Source organism: Coptis chinensis, chromosome 6, assembly GCF_015680905.1.
Source record: "Coptis chinensis isolate HL-2020 chromosome 6, ASM1568090v1, whole genome shotgun sequence".
Lineage (NCBI taxonomy): Eukaryota > Viridiplantae > Streptophyta > Magnoliopsida > Ranunculales > Ranunculaceae > Coptis > Coptis chinensis.
The window spans coordinates 68,350,423-68,367,362 of NC_141461.1; the positions used below are offsets into that span (position 1 = coordinate 68,350,423).

General features: G+C 35.2%; 1 protein-coding gene and 1 long non-coding RNA gene across 5 annotated transcripts; both read left to right on the plus strand.

The window, feature by feature from the left end:
- On the plus strand, window positions 1-6,404 carry LOC147494110 (Melibiase family protein). Of its 4 annotated transcripts, none has more exons than XM_086566352.1 (14): window positions 1-202; window positions 918-1,074; window positions 1,216-1,473; window positions 1,750-1,924; window positions 2,243-2,304; window positions 2,435-2,598; window positions 2,736-2,833; window positions 3,350-3,408; window positions 3,494-3,628; window positions 3,724-3,977; window positions 4,124-4,283; window positions 5,420-5,495; window positions 5,598-5,648; window positions 5,811-6,404. In XM_086566352.1, the coding sequence occupies exons 1-14, from the start codon at window positions 129-131 to the stop codon at window positions 6,029-6,031; spliced, it is 1,944 nt and encodes a 647-aa protein (XP_086422478.1). In that variant the 5' UTR covers window positions 1-128; the 3' UTR covers window positions 6,032-6,404. The 4 variants fall into 4 exon arrangements, with proteins under 4 accessions (XP_086422478.1, XP_086422480.1, XP_086422479.1 ...); XM_086566354.1 differs by having other exon boundaries at window positions 48-202; window positions 1,216-1,487; XM_086566353.1 differs by having other exon boundaries at window positions 200-273.
- Window positions 6,405-8,319: 1,915 nt separating this feature from the next.
- Window positions 8,320-14,154, plus strand: LOC147494111 (uncharacterized). The gene is made up of 3 exons (XR_015198906.1): window positions 8,320-8,617; window positions 9,070-9,152; window positions 13,365-14,154. It is a non-coding gene; the product is annotated as an uncharacterized LOC147494111 (long non-coding RNA).
- The last annotated feature ends 2,786 nt before the right edge of the window (window positions 14,155-16,940 follow it).

Here is a 16,940-nt window from a genome sequence, read left to right on the forward strand (position 1 = left end):
CAAATTTGTTAACAACGCAGTTATAACGCCCCGTTTCATTTTACTAATTCAAAAGCATAACAAAAAACTAACACACTCATACACACACTCTCATCACTGTCTACATGTCCTAATAACACTCACCAGCCATGAATATCATTTCTTGGAAGCCTCTTTTCTTCTTCTTCTTCTTCTTCTTCTTCTTTGTCTTCTGCACTCAAAGGTTCTTCTGCTGATCATTTTCTTTACAATTTTGTTTTATGTTTGTGAGCTTTCATACTTGTGAAGGATGTGGTAAGCTGGTTCATGTTTAGCTGAAATGATTGCTACTTGAAACTAAAATTATATTACACTGTAGCATACCCGTCTCAGGAAACTAGGTGCAGGGTTTTTTTTTTTTCTTTTTTCCTTTTGTTGATTGACGATAAGGAGAAAAGAGAGTAACCCATTGCAAGATGTTGTCATTAACTTTAAGAGATTACCTTCAAAGGTTTAAGATCTAATTAAATTGAGTGTAAACCATGAATTCTTAGTGAGTGCATACCCCTTTACCACATTTGATGATCAGAATGGTAACTTTCCTCCCTTCAGACTTTGGAACTTTTACCACATCCAATGTTACTAGATTGGGGTTTTTTTTAATAAAAGAAATGTCAATTGACCTGATTATAAGTAATATAGTCCATCGCATCTTTTGATCCCCTTCTTCTTCAAACATTTGTTAAAATGTAATTTTCTCTTTGGGGGATAAAGGGAATCCTAACATACCATTGATTTTATTGATGCAAAAGTCTTAAATTATGTTTGGTTATTGGAAATATGGTTTTTCATCTACTTTGTTTGCTTAATTTCTTCGTTAAGTGTCTTGTTTTTGTTCCCAATTCTTAGATAAATGAGTATTATGAAATTAATGTTGAATCGGAATTGTACATTTTCAGGGAGCTATCTGAAGCCTCTGGGGAAAATGGAGGGCAAGCTAGCAGCCCTCCTAGAGGCTGGAATTCATATGATTCTTTTTCATGGATCGTTTCTGAAGAAGAATTCCTCCAAAATGCAGAAATTGTTTCTAAGAGGCTACTAACTCATGGATATGAGGTCAGAAATATATTCCAGCTTTTGACAAGTCAGTAGTTACTGTCTATGTTAAACACATTATGAGCAAGTATCCACAGAGAGAGAGAGATCTTACATCTATTATGCTACTTCCTTGACTTCAATTTTTTTTTTTCTTGCCAGTATGTTGTGGTGGATTTTCTCTGGTATAGGAGGAAAGTTAAAGGTGCTTATACAGATTCACTCGGATTTGATGTGATCGATCAGTGGGGAAGGATGATCCCTGACCCCAAAAGATGGCCTTCGTCTATAGATGGGAAAGGGTTCAGTGAAGTAGCCAGGAAAGTACATGGCATGGGTTTAAAGTTTGGGATTCATGTTATGAGAGGAATAAGTACACAAGCAGTCGATGCAAACTCTCCCATCTTAGACATTACCACGGTAAACCGTTCAATGTACATTGCACTTTTCCCTTTTTTCTTTTTATTTAAATAAGCTACCATTACCAAAAGTTTGGCACATAACAGTCATCATAATCATACAAATGATTTGAAAGGGTACCCTTACGAAATATAATTAAAATTAGATTGCAGCATATGTGTGAGCCTCACTGAAAGCCCGATAAACATTGAGATATACCTACTCTGTCACATACAAGTCTAGAGAAATAAGTATGACGCTGTTATTGGAATCTCAACTAACACTAGTGGTTCTCAGGGGATTGGTTATATGGAGTCAGGAAGACAATGGCGTGCAAAAGATATAGGCCTGACAGATCGAAAATGTGCATGGATGCCACATGGTTTCATGAGCGTGGATACTAAGTTGGGAGCTGGAAGAGCCTTCTTGAGGTCACTCTATCATCAGTATGCTGAGTGGGATGTGGATTTTGGTAATATATTTTTTTGCGGTTGAAAAATATTTTTGTCTGCTATAGCGTGTGTCATCAGACGTGATACTTTAATCTGAATGGAAGAGCATTCTTCAGACACCGATATACAGATGAAGCCCCATTCAGAATTTTGTACCATTTTTGTATGCTATTTTGTGCTCTTATTATCCTAAGTTCCTAACACTGCTACTGTCCACGACCAATCAAGAGGAATTGTACTCTTTGGAATTTGGAATATCATATGATCCATGTTTTCAACATGAATTGGGTAATATTCTCTGAAAATTTTGTTTAATGTTTTCCCCATTTTTGACACAGTGAAGCATGATTGTATCTTTGGCGATGATTTGAACGTCAATGAAGTAGCCATAGTTTCAGAGGTACAATGTGACACACTGTTCTTCTACCAAACTGGTAATTTTCAGCTAGAACATTTTGGAGGGGGTTGGACGATTTCGTGGAGGGATTTGCATAAGGAAGAGATGGCATAAAGAGCTCTAATTTATGCAGGTACTGAAGGAGCTTGATCGTCCTATCTTGTATTCTCTCTCTCCTGGAACCAGTGCAACACCAGCCATGGCCAAGGATGTGAGTTCTCTTGTTAACATGTATAGGATTACTGGAGATGATTGGGATTCATGGGGTGATGTGGCAGCTCATTTTAATGTATCCAGGTATATTGGTGTTCTACTCTATTCAGCTTCAGAACTACTAACTCCCATTATTAATGTCGATGAGGATTGCATGCTCACTATATTTCTTTATGGTTGCTCGAGAGTTATGAAATAATGTATATTGACTTGTGGGACAGGGACTTTTCTGCTGCTAATATGATAGGAACTGAGGGATTAAATGGAAACTCATGGCCCGACTTGGACATGCTTCCGTTGGGGTGGCTTACTGATCCAGGTAAAGAACATTGCCAGATATGACACACTGTATTGCTACAATACTGCTATCACCTGTTTCACAAAACATTGTTCCCTTCGACGTAACATTCATAACCTTGTGAAAAGTTAAGGTAATTTTGAAGAACTTGCACAGTCTATCACTTTGTTTTTTCACAAGGTCACAGAATCACACACACAATTAACACGTCACAATGAAAGATTTTATTTGCTTCATGCAATTCGGGGATCTGTTTCCATGCAAATGTAGTTTACCAAACCATTATAGGTTTTGAGGGATTAATATCTGGTCAAACTATGGACACCATAGTAGCAGAGACCATATTTGACCAAGTGATACTATATACTCTTTGAACAAAAGAAGTCTCTTCTTCAATGAAATATATGTTTGTCACGCTTAAATCTCTGACGTGTTAATTACTGTATTCATTCGAATGTTGAGAAAAAAAAGGGGGGGCGAGGGGGTATCCTTCTAAAAACAGCTACAAATCAAATTTCTTATATTCTCTGTTAACAGGCTCAAATGAAGGTCCGCATAGATATTCTAGACTCAAACTCGAAGAACAAAGAACTCAGGTCCTTTAGATGCAATTTGTATTTTGTGTGTTTGTTAATCTTATAGTACTACGAAATTTAAACACTAAAACTTTATTTCTAGCAGATGACTCTCTGGTCTATGGTAAAGTCTCCTCTCATGTTTGGAGGAGATCTGAGGAAGCTCGATGAGACCACATACAGTATCATTGTGAATCCTACTTTGCTGGAAATCAATTCTTTTAGTATGAACAATATGGAGGTAGGTCACCCAATTTTTAATAACCTTCTTCCCAGAAAACAACTTCTGTGTTTCCGAATACTGTATTTAATTTAAAATATTTGATTAATCATCAGTTTCCATATATCGCTGGAGAAAGTAATCTTAGAGGTCGTCATCTGGGTTTCACTAAGATGCCTAAAAGGTCAAAGGAAATTAACGCAGTGGATTCACATGTTCTGGATCTTATTAGCTGCAAGGATCATAAGGCAAAAGGTTGGGTTTCTGAAGTTCTTCATGATGAGCTGGAAAGAATCTGTTGGAAAGATAACCTAGGACGCAAACATAGTTTGCCATTTTGCCTTTACAAGAGAAAACCTCTTTTGAAATCGTAAGAAGCTATTTTTATAAATTTTTTAACAAATAATTATTTCTTGAGCTATTCTTTTGATATCGTAAGCAGCAGTGATCCGACTAGTATCGCAGTTCTTCTTTTATGCAAACGAATTAAAGTTCGGTTTTCTAATACTAAAATAGGGATGAAAAGAAAATCCACAAAAAGAAATATAAAGGGAAGCACCATTTATCAGCAGTAGACTCCACAGATTTCTGCTTAGATGCCTCTCCCCGGCGAAAGCTTACATCTCAAGAATTGAAGAGTAGCTCGTTTTCTCCTTGTCAATGGGATTCCAACCAGGTATCTAATTAGTCAAGAAATTTGGTTTCTTTTACCTTCAGAATAGCTATTAGCATGGCGTTTTATATATGTTTAAGCGAAAAATCAGAAAGCGTAGCAAACAGATAGAGGAAGCCAAATGTTTTAACATGGCTTCCTTGAATGAGTACCTTATTTATGGATAAACTCAAACTAACTGAAAGTGCAATATGCTAAGGATTTTTCATAAAGGGGAGGGATAGGGCCACATTCTTATGCGCACATTATAGCCACATTTTCTGCGTACAAATAATTTAAGGCCTGGTTTTTTGTGGCGATGATCTCCCCACTATGAAGATCATTCTTACAAAAAATTATAATATTTGGATATGTCTAACCATGTAAAAATTAGTGTTCATTTTTTAACTTTTCATCTAACGATCCAAAAATTTTGTGAGCATGTTCTATGGTTAGACTTCTTTGAATAAGCTGAATTTTTGTGAGCATGTTCTCTATGGTGGGGAGATCATATCTACAAAAATTCAGCCTTCAATTCAATTTTTAAGTCCACAATTTTGCTTGGATTCATTTACAATGTGGCTCTATCCCTCTCCTTTCATAAATGCTTTCGTCGTTTAAATATGGCCTGGAGTGGTAACCTGCAGAAGTCAGAATGGTAACTGCCAAGGCAAATCATGGTAACTGCTAAGGCAAATCAGGAAAATCATGGGATGTGTATGTGTGAGCCCTTGTGTTTGGTTGGGGTGGGGCTCGTTTGGATCATGAATGTTTAAGATAGGAGAGTTCACCTACAATATTACAACAGATTCTAAAAAGTGAATAAGCAACAGGTGTTGTAGAAGAGAGAGACATCAATCGTCCGTCCTTGATGATAATTTAGATACTACCGAACAGAAAAAAAAAACATTTAGGCACTCAGTCGGATGAAATCCCCCCATCCTCTCTCTCCACACACAGACGCGGACAAAAACAAACAGAGAAGAAGTGAAGAACTCTCATGTCCCGCGTGAAGGAGTAATTATACGAAGCATTAGGTGCAATATATTTTTCTCTGTGGTCTTGCTGCAGATGAAGTCCTTTTAGTTTTTGTAATTTAAGCTTTATCGGTGCAAGTTTGTACCCATTCCAAAGAAATCTTACATCTTTGAGCTGAACAGATGTGGGAGTTGAACAATAATGACACCTTAGTAAACAGCTATTCCGGACTGTGTGGAGTATTGAATCCCGTAAAAGGTGATACTTCTCAAGTTATATATATATGTAATAGCTATATCTTTAACAAATAACCATAATAAGGAAACAATATTCTTAACAACTGACTACTCCTTCATGCAGCTAATGCCAATTCTGGTGGAATTCGTTCATGGGTTGCAACTGGAAGAAGAGGTTTGTTGGCTAATCCGAACACTACACCTTTCACTTGTTTACAAAGCACCACTGTATTCTCAAGAAGGATGAAAGAAAATTCCTTGATCGTATATTTGGCTGAAAGTTTAAGTTATTAGCCTGGTTCATGTGAATCTGTTGATTTATATATTGCTTGTGTAGGAGAAATATATCTTTCCTTCTTCAATCTGAGTCCTGGAAAAATGGTTATTTCAACAAAGATATCAGACCTGGATAAGGTGCTTCCTCATAGGAACCTGATTCCAGGTTCGTGCAAGTACTGGGAAGTATGGACTGGAAAAGACTATGGCGTAGCAAAAGAAACAATATCATTGGCAGTGGCAACGCATGACTGTGCATTGTTAGTCCTAGAATGTTCGTGATGATCAAACCAGGTTTCAGCATGAGTTCCACGGCTGTTTACTAGAGGACGTTCGCCAAAAGTCTCAGCTTGGTCACTTCTTTATTCACTGAACCAATAAAAGTGTGTGCTGGGATGTCTCAAAACTTGGTGAACCGGCTAAACTACGCATAGAATTAGTGTCTGGCAGGATTCAGTTCTGTCCAACAGTTCGAGATACATGTTTTCTCATGCCACTTGCCACTGGACAGTTAAGAAATGTAATGGTAGTGGATGTCACATCCATTGTGTTGTATGGAAATACTTTGGTAAAATGGTACAATAGCAGACAAAATGCTACTGCCACAATATTTCTCCCAATCCAATTTTCAGGGAAGAAACATTGGTTTTCCAAATCTCTCGTAACATGTTTCATAATTTGTAGTCCTCCGCGAAATGCATTTTACATCAATCCGCCATCTCATAGACCAGTGCCTACTGCCTACGTGCGATAGACAACATGGCCCAGGCACTGGGCTCATGTCGATCATGACAACTTCATGCTCTCAATTAGACAACTTACTAGTTTTGGGACCCGGCCTCGATCAAATATTATACATGTTGAAATAAACTTTAAAAAATAGCATTGATTTTGACCGAGCAATATTCTAAAAGCTTACTACAATACTGATTGTTTTGGTTGTGACCAATAATCAAAAAAGTTACTACACATCAATGTGAACTTGTTTGACAAATATGAACGTTAGCTGTAGATACTCAGGTCAAACTTCAAAATAATGTATAACACAAATAATATAGAGTGCGTCTTTGTTCCACAATATATACGGATTGGCTGGGACGGTTAGTACTCTTCAGAGTGACACTTGCTACTTAGTACTTCTGACAGATCGACATGTTTTGGTAGATATGGTGTGGTTTGTACATATGGTTCGTCTCCTTTTTGTTAATTTACAATTCTACTTATGATCATGACTCATGAATAGTTAGCTATTTTTGTAATTTTGTCATGATTAAAACAGTTGTAAAGGCCTGATGACTTTTCTATGCGCTTACCTACGCCATTTGGCTCTTAAGGTGGAATGCCTACCCAGCACTCAAATAAAGGAAAACATTAATGAGAAAAGTTTAATTATATGGGAATATTGCCTGCAATTGTAGCAAAATGGTGTTGGAAATCAAGCTAGAAATAAAATTAATGCATATAAACTTGAAAAGATTATCAAACATAGTTGTTAATCATATATAAAATTTAAATAAAAAATTAAAGACGGATTCAATAGTGACAAACTTTCATAAATGAGAAGCATTGAACCTCGGTATTCATTGTGATGCTTCTTTTTCTTTATTCTCAAATCCTTATTCTTTTCTTTGCTGCTAATATCTTTCCAACTAATTTTCTCATTTTCCTTCATCTCTTTAATTATTTCCTTTAGCTCAAAGATCTTGTCTTTGTTTTCTTTTTCTTCAATCATACAATCTAGCATAACGTTTTTGATGGTGTCAAGCTGAATTTGTTTTTCTTCAACTTCTTTTCTTTTCTTCAAGAGTTCTTTGAAATGGAAGTCTTCAATTTCTATTTTACGTTCATCTTTTATAAATTTTATTGCATTAAAAGCAGTCGAATCTTGTGCTTTTTCTATAGAATATGCAGGGCGTCCAGAGAATTATTTAACTATGATGTCTTCATTGTTAAAGAATATGTCTTTTGGTACCTGTACTGTTACACTGCTGATGAATCGTCCGTTCTCTATTTTTGTGTTGTACACTGGATCTTGTTGAACATCAAGTTCTGTTTCTAGAATTTCTTTTAGCAACTTATTTTTACATAATTTGTAATTTCCGTACTCCATGACCCTGCAATATAAGGAAAACATAATTAAATATATGAAACTCATAAGAATAGATATTTGGATTAAATTGAATTCTTTGCTATATAGGTAAACAATATTGAGGAACATAAAAAGGATTGTTTACATTAACCGTTTGTTTACTATGCGTATGCTCTTGATCCAATACAATTTAGTTTATGCAATGAGAAAGGCAAAATGATTGTAAATTTCTACATATATAGGTTTATATATGTCAATTTATTAGACTTCCCTATGTGATTAGAAGTTCAGTTTGTGTATGATTCTAACTTCGTATATATCTAAAATTGGAAAGTAAGTTAGATCAGATATTGTGTTTTGAAATTTCTATTTGTACTATTGGGCTAAGGTCTTAACTTAACTTGGGCTTCAAGCCCATTATATTTTGCAGGATTTGTACTAAAGTAAGGTCAGCTTCATTTCCTCTAATTCAGTGAAGGTTTTGATCGATTACCTCAAAATAATCCTTTTGATTACCAATTCATTTCCAATTTAGTTGTTTATCAATTGAGTTTTACGTTCAAGTGCTCCATTAATTGAACAATAAACCCCTACCTTTAGTCTTTTCTAGTGCTGAACCCACAATTGAGGAGCCAAAATCATTATCAGGTAGTAAGCCTTCATATCCTCCTCTTCCTGAAGAACCTAAGGTTGATAAGAGCCTACTCTGCAAGGTAGGAGTTCGTCTTCCTGATGGGCAGAGGCTACAACGGAATTTTCTCCGCACAGATCCGATTCAGGTAGAACCAATCCCTGTGAAGTGTTTTTTTTTTACTCTAGACCTCCACCTTTTTGGTACAACTATTTTACTTGGGAGTCTTGCTGACACACAAATTTTTAGATTAAATATGAAGTTTTTTGAGATTTTTTCCAGGTAACTATTCTATTACATTTTAAATCATTTTTTTAGTCTCCATCATTTACTCCCCCTTATTTTAGTAGGCGCCAGTCTTCTTCATCTGGCTGCATTGCATCAATATGGATCAAATAATCCATTGGGTGTACATTCAGAGATGGATAATATTGCTTCTTACCCTTATTTTTATGTAAAGGATCTAGTAGGTCGGGTAGCTTCTGCTATCTTTTTTTCCATTTGGATTTTTTATGCTCCTAATGTTTTGGGGCATCCCGACAATTATATACCCGCTAATCTGATGCCCACTCCGCTAATCCTTGATAACGCCTTTGACAGCATAGTTGGGGAGAGCTGCATTGGAGAAATGGACAAAAGTGAACGTTAGCTGGATACCTCATCTTATGAATTTCAATTGAAATGTAAGTGTATTGATACTTTCATTTCCAAACCAATCTGTTTGTCCGTATTCCCTTATTTGAATTACGTTGTTTTTTGTATTGCCATACAATCTTTGTTTTGACTTCCATTTTTTTTCCCTTGTGAATTGGTTGAGATACGTCCTCTGTATATTCAATTTGCTCTGGTTGGATGGAAATATGGACAAAAGTGAACGTTTTCCTTATGAAAATTGAGTTGAAATGTAAGTGTATTGATCAACCCATTTTCTAGTCCTATCTATCTGACCAAATCACTCTTTGTATGGAAACTTGATATACAAATGAGATTAATCATTTGTAAACTTTGATAGGTTACGGATTCAAATACAAATCACATGTGAAACAGATGGTTTTTGAAGTTTGATTAGATGATAATTGATCTATTTTCAAGAGATAAAAATAAACAAATTCGTACTAAATACTTTTGAAGGTCCGTTTTAGAGACAACCTGAGTCTCTATACACACCTTCACGGTTTTTTTTTAATGAGATGACCATCTATACGATTAACTTCACCATATGTGACGTTTAATCCTTTTTAAGCTTCCATATAGTGTTAATCTTCAAGTGCTATATCGCCATTAAACGTATGTGTAGTATTACGTGACCAAGTAATACTTTAATACTACGTACACCAATAAACACGGTAATCAACTGTTTTTCAATTCTACTCATATAACTAACACCTTGTAATATAAACTTCAATACTTCATATAACACCTTATAATATAGACTTCCTAATAACTCCTAACACCCCAATAATGAAATCAATAAATCAAGTTGTACTAACATATATCTTTTGATCACATATATTCATATGTGAGAAGCTTTTAAAAGAAGCAATGCATACCCAATTACCCAGCCACCACGGTAACTTTCAGAGTGTGCGTTGTGCTTATGACGGTTTTTCTTAGATTTCTCATATGGATCTTTATCACAGGCCAGAGTAACCATTAAAATAACTGAGTTCTTTGAGGGCCACGATAACTTCCGGAGTGTGTGCTTATGACGGTCCTTGCTAGATTTCTCTTATGGATCGGATCTTCAACACATGCCAGAATAACCATTTAAACAATTGAGTTCTTTAATTGTTCTAAAATCAATGGCTACTTCACTAAAAAGTTGTTTTACAGGTCACCCTTACCGAGCTACCTTCAGCTTTTAGAGAGAACTCAAGTGCTACACCTTAATAGATATACATTACTTTTACAAATTCCACAGTGTGCTAATATCTTGGAATTACAATAACACATGAACAGTTGGTAAGATCTACATCTCTTGGACTGTTAGATCGAGAATCAAGGTTGCCGAACAAATCTATTTTAGAAAATATGCAAGTATACTTTAAATGGGATTACAAAAGTTACTTTACAATTACTAACAAAACGTTTTTGAAAGTAACCCTCTAATGTCTATGCAGTTCTTCTATTATTTATCAAAAAAAAAAAAAAAGAAAACAAAAATACATATAGTTCTTATATTCATCTTAATAACACCCTCCCTATCATCTAGGTACCCACTCACTTAGATCATTAGATCCTAAAGATTTGCCTTCCATTTAACTTTTGAGCTGAAGAGCATTATCTTGTTTGAGGAAATCCCTATAGTCGCCTTGAATTTGGCATCTACGTAATAAAGCAGCCTTTAGGATCACTCTGGTCATAAACTCATAGGCCAGCACCATTTAGATTCTTGAATACTTGAATATAACTTGATGGAAAATGACAATCAATTCCAAGCTAGGGAATACATTAAAGGTAGAACAAAGGGTGCGACATCCATTTAAGTTTTGAGTTGAAGAGCGTTATCTTGTACGATTGAGGAAACCCCTATAGTCGATGGAGCAAAACTTCCAAGATGATGATCATTTGATCATTGAACACTCGAATCACTGAAGAAACTTCTCTGGCATATATTACGTTGTAAGAAAATAGTCCATTAAAATCATTGTGCAGTCCAAATGGCTACATGTTTAAAAAACAATATTCATGTATAAGGAAAAACAGAGCATGTAATAAGTACGTCAGAAATAGGGATTGGCATTTGAGTTTTATTGCTTTCTATCAGATCAATCCGAAAACCATGTCAAACATCACCTAATCAATACCGAGTTTATCACCAATTGGATTTATTGTGTTAGTGGATTTACAATACCATTGAAGATTTGAGCCTAAACTATATTGGTAGTTTGGCTCACTTTGGTTACAGAAGCGTAAATTTTATTTCTGGATTAGTTACAACCTCTTTGTATATCTGTCTAGATCTAGGTGAACTGTGAGTATACACTAACAGGGTTGGTACAATTTTTCCAAACTCTGTAAGTCTTGATATCCAAGTCTTTTACTTACACTGCCAAACTCCGTGAGTTTGTTATATTTTTGTCTGTTTTTACATTTTGTATCTCCCCCATAGAGTTTGGTCAATTTCAAGTGCTCTGTGTTGTGTGGTACGTAATACTGTATGCCTATTGCAAGGTTTCAAACTTTCAAATGCTTCCTTTACTTGATGCTCTGAGTTATATATCACATTAGAAGCGATTGGATTAGTTACTTCATTTGTTTGTTGGATAATTCCCTAAAGAATATGTTATATATTTTAGCAGGTCGGTTCTATAGATCATACAAATTAAACTCTCTTGCGGAAATAGAAATACAATCAAACTCTCGGGTTTTTTATATATGGTTGAAAGAGTTTGATTGTTTGACTATGATACCAACTCTTTGCATATCTGTCTAGATCTAGGTGAACTGTGAGTATACAGTAACAGGGTTGGTACAATTTTGCCAAACTTTGTAAGTCTTGATATCTAAGTATGTTACCTACACTGTCAAACTCCGTGAGTTTGTTATATTTTTGTCCGTTTTTACATTTTGTATCTCCCCCATAGAGTTTGGTCAATTTCAAGTGCTTTGTGTTGTGTGGTACGTAGTACTGTAGGTTGAGGTCAGCCTAAACCTCTAAATACTTGAAAAAAAAAATCATTGCTTTAGCATGAGCACCTTGTTCCTAATGGAGAACACCGTGTTTAGGATGTACCAAGGTGGATTCACCCCTTAGCTCCCCTCACTATCTGAACTGCAAGTGTTGAGTCTTTCATCTCTGCTGAATTTTCGTAGTTGTATGTGCATTCATGCCTTTTTTTATTTGTAAAGTACCAACATACCTAGTTCTAGTAGCAAAATGGATATATATACGTGTAATTCCTGGAAAACATGCATTGCAAGGAAAATCCGCAAACCCTCCATATTGTACCAAGCACGATAGGTGTTTCATCTATTATTCCTTGCTTAATGGTATATCAATACTTGATTTTATTCATTTAGTTTGTCTCTGAAATTGAAGTTAAGGCTTGTGCTGTGATTACATAATCATCCTCTTAAGACGCTATTGTTGTTTTGATTGGTTAGAAGTGTTGGAAGTCTACGTTTCATATCCATTTTTTGGCATGATTTTAGTTTGACATTGTTGAACTCTATATTTTGTGACATTGTTTGAATCACGCTTTAGTATGACATTTTTGAAGTTTTAATTGCACTTCACACCCGCTCACATTAGTACATTACAGTGCACATTTTGCAAATTTCTGAATAATGGGTGTGGCCTGGAAACTTAGTTTCTCGCTTGTACATACACAACTGATTGATGCATTTAAAAACTAAAAACTCGTTGTTCTAAACTATCACCATGATCTGGGGCGAGACAGTTTGCTTTTCTTATTTGCTTTTTTGGTTGTTTCATTCTTTGTTTAGTGTTTGGGTACTTCATCCATGTCATAAAATAGTAAATGAACTCTTCTATGTACCTTCCTCTAACAATCTCCAAGTGTTTTGCAAGAGGACACTGTTGCAGCAGTTTTTGAAGTTTCAAATGACCTTTGTTGGAGTATCTGTACTCTATAGTAAGCTTATATTACGTGAGTAGTTATCTTCCAAATGGGGACCATCTGTTTCAGGAATTAGGTCGGGGTACGTCTCGAGCTGTCTTCATATTTTCTTCCATATGGGTTCTCAATGAGATTTGCATGTGCGTATATAAAGTACATGGTGTGTATTGATTTATTTTGCTGTATTAAATGTTTGATTTCTTTTTACTTTTTAAATAGAAAATTTATCAGCATAAGATGGATTGAAATTATTTTGGGGGTGGTAAGTTGGTAATAGTTTATTGATCACATCATCATTGGGCATTGTTGCAGGTTGTTGCGGGTGCTATATTGGGATGGCTGGTAGCTTATCTCTTGGGTAATTCTGGTTACAAAACAGGGTTATCGCAATAAATTCTTTGACCACACATTGAATAGTTAAAGAAGTAGGCATATACATGGGAAGGATAACTGTAAGAGACACATATCCTGACTGATTTGGGTCTTATTATAAGCTTGTAAAGTAGTTTAGATTTAAATTTGTGAACATCTTCTTCAGCCTAAGGCTGAAGCATCTAGTTAATTGTTCAAGTTTTCCCTATTTGCTTTAGTACAATAAATTTTCATTGAAGTACACCATAAAAACCACCCCAATTTTTATTTCTTTATTTTTTTTTGTGTGTATGTGTTTGTGTGCGTGTTGGGGGTGGGGATTAGGCAGACCCTTGCCCGTATTAATTGAGAAAACCCTTACTTAATTTTCCCTTTTGACTGTTTAATTAATTTTCTTTTTTTTTTGTTGCAAATCATATTTCTCTTTTCGTATTTGCCAGTTCTTGGGTTATGTCAGTATCAGATCAACTTAGATTAGTTGGGCTTGACACAGAATTATTGATACAGTAGGCTGGACTTTTGGCTAAACTTTCTCATTCTTAAAGGAAGGAGGGTTAGCTAGACCCTACTATATTATGCTAATAAAAGGACAAAAATACATTGTTCTGTTAGCCAGTCAGCTAACCTATTGGATTCTATATATCTACATATATGGTTTATCTTGGTAAAGTACTGAAGTTGAGATTTTCAGTGTTCTATTTATGAAGGAAATTAAGCATAGAATTAGTAATTTTTTTTAAATGTGGATGGTGCAGCGCAAGGTAACCCTGGCCCCTGGGTTATGGTGCTTGTTTCAGCTTGTTTCCGAAATAAGAACTGTGAGTTCTGAGCTATTGTGTGCAGACATGGAGGTCATGGGACTAACTTCATAGTTGAATGTCTAGCTATATTGGAATGTGTGGAGTATACTTTGCATAGAAATTGGAAGAAGTTATGGGTGGGATCGGATTTTACCACAACAATTCATGCATTTGGTGGTTCAAATGTGCCAAGGTGAACGAAGCAAAGATGGCATAGATGCACAGAAGGACTAAAGAAATGCAGCTTAAATCCAACATGGAGGGAGGCCAATTTCATTGCGGATCAGGTGGCAAAACATTCATGCAGTCAATCTTCAAGGCAATAAAGTAGTAGTTTTAGTTTTAGTTTTTATATATATGTAAAACCCCACATGGATCACCAAATGTGAGGTTCCTGGGCATACTTATTTTAGTGTTACTGTTGTGCAATGGACTGTAAATACCTCCTGTACTGCGTAGTTTGTACAACTTTTTTTTTTCTTTAGTACAAAGTTTTGGTAACTTAAATTATTTCTAGTGATTATTAGAGGTAAGCTGTTGTTAGGTAAGTGATATGGAATTGGTTGCAGAAAGAGTTACGTCTTGACAATGCAATCAGCGCCCATCAATAATGTTAACATTCTTTTCATATGTTATAATTGAGATCAGTTCTATAAGTTAGGGGCTCTTCATTGGCCACATTTTCCTTTATCCACAATATTCTTTAATTCTCCGGTTGTTTTTCATAACAATCATTTTCATAGTTTCTTAAAATGTATTGGTCTCTTAAAAGCATTAGAAAAGGAATTGTAAAGAAAGTGCACACTCATCCTTTGTATGGCAGTGACCAAGTCTAAACAGTACCAAGGTGGTTTCTCAAGTTTGTTTATGGCTTTAATTGCCCTCAATGAATCAATCATCTTTTCTACTTCCTTCTTCATCTACACACCTTCGAAGAGCAATTTCAATGGTTTTTAAGCTCTCTTCCACTATGCCCTTACTATTAAGAACTCTGTCAATGTTGAGCCTTACTATATTGTCTTGTGGGCGTAGCTATGAATACTAAGTGCTGATAGGGATCTTGAAGCTAAACTTGAATTGTACTGTGATACATAGAGAATCAAATTGTCTTTTTTGCTGCTGTGGAATCTTGGACCTTAATTGGGATTTAACACTTGTAGAAAAATTCTCAGATCCCTGACCAACTTATTGTACGCCATTGTGAGGGTTTGGAAATCATCTGAAACCTACGGGCATCTCTCTTTCCATATTGCGTCCACTGCTCCAGACCTTATGTACTTCTATGCACTTCTGAGTTTAGTTCCAAATGTACTCGAGTAGAGCTGAGTGATCACTACTTGAAGTGAATAGGCCGGCCACTCTGATGAGGTGTCCAGAGTTCATACAATTTTATCTTGATCGAGGAAGGTATTGATGTCTGCTGCTTCCTCAGAAGTCAGATTTGATTGTAAACTTTTAAGTACACGTGGAAAGTGTTTCAATTAGAGTAGTATTATTCCTTAATTACACGTAGGAAGTGTTTCAATTAGAGTAGAAAGGGTTTCACGTAGGAAGTGTTTTAATTAGAGTAGAAAGGGTTTCAATTAGAGATTCGCATGGCATAGCAGACTCAAAAGCTTTGATATTAGAGTGCCACGTGGCGTAGCAGACTCAAAAACTTTGATATTAGAGTGCCACCTAGGAGAGAGAAAAATCGCACCTAGAGGTTTTAGCTTTAGTATCTAGACAAAGTTTTAGACCCGGCTATATGGCTGGAATCATTTCTAAAATTCACATCCCTTAAATTTTTGTGAGGAATTCAATGACTGATAATTATTAACATAAATTTTTGGAGTTGATTTAGCAATGTTTTCTTATTAGAGTCGTATAAAATTTCCTTGTCAGATGTTGATTGACTTATTAGAGTTAGGGGTGCCAATGGGTCGGTTTTTGGTCGGGTTTTAGCAGTTTCGGTTTGGGTTTTACTATTTGCGATTCTATCGATTTCGGTTCTCAACGGTTTTAGTATGAGAATTATAGAACCCAACCCAAAACCATCAAAACTCACGGGTTTTTATCGGTTTCAGTTCTAATTCGGGTCTTTATTATTTATTATGATTATTAAACAATTTCAATTATTTAAACACTAAAAATTATTGTATACCCCTTTACTATTCATGCATGTGATAATTTCAAGCTTTGATAGAAATTAAAATAATCAAATATCTAACTCCAAAAATTTGAATTTTTTTACGTGCATACACATATATTTGTTTCTTTGTATTAACTCGATCGTGTACACGTACAATCACATATATTTATTGCCTTGATATATTTTATGTGCATACACATATATTTGTACACATGTATTAACTCGCATTTTAAATCGAACATGCGAATACATGCGTCTTATAATTACGTCTCATCATTAATTTTTAACATGAACAATACATATTGGTTTATAATAAGTGCGTGCACCACAATATATCAAACATGTGTATCTTATATAAATATACATGTGCATAAGTTAATAAATATAAAATGTATTAGTTAATTCATAATATACACGTTGACATTATTATTAACATCTATGATACACTCGTTTAACGTATTATTATAAAATATACATTTTACAATACACATTCACTATTATGCTATATATATTTAATAGACTTTTACACATAAAAAACATATTTTATATTATAATGTATGAGTTTGATTATCTTAAATGTAATAT

Bases quoted from the DNA above. Each gene is read 5' to 3' on its own strand.
- LOC147494110 (XM_086566352.1), top strand. From the start codon at position 129: ATGAATATCATTTCTTGGAAGCCTCTTTTCTTCTTCTTCTTCTTCTTC. The intron at 1,925-2,242 runs GTAATATATTTT...TTTTTGACACAG, and splicing joins TGAGTGGGATGTGGATTTTG to TGAAGCATGATTGTATCTTT. The intron at 5,649-5,810 runs GTTTGTTGGCTA...TTGCTTGTGTAG, and splicing joins GGTTGCAACTGGAAGAAGAG to GAGAAATATATCTTTCCTTC.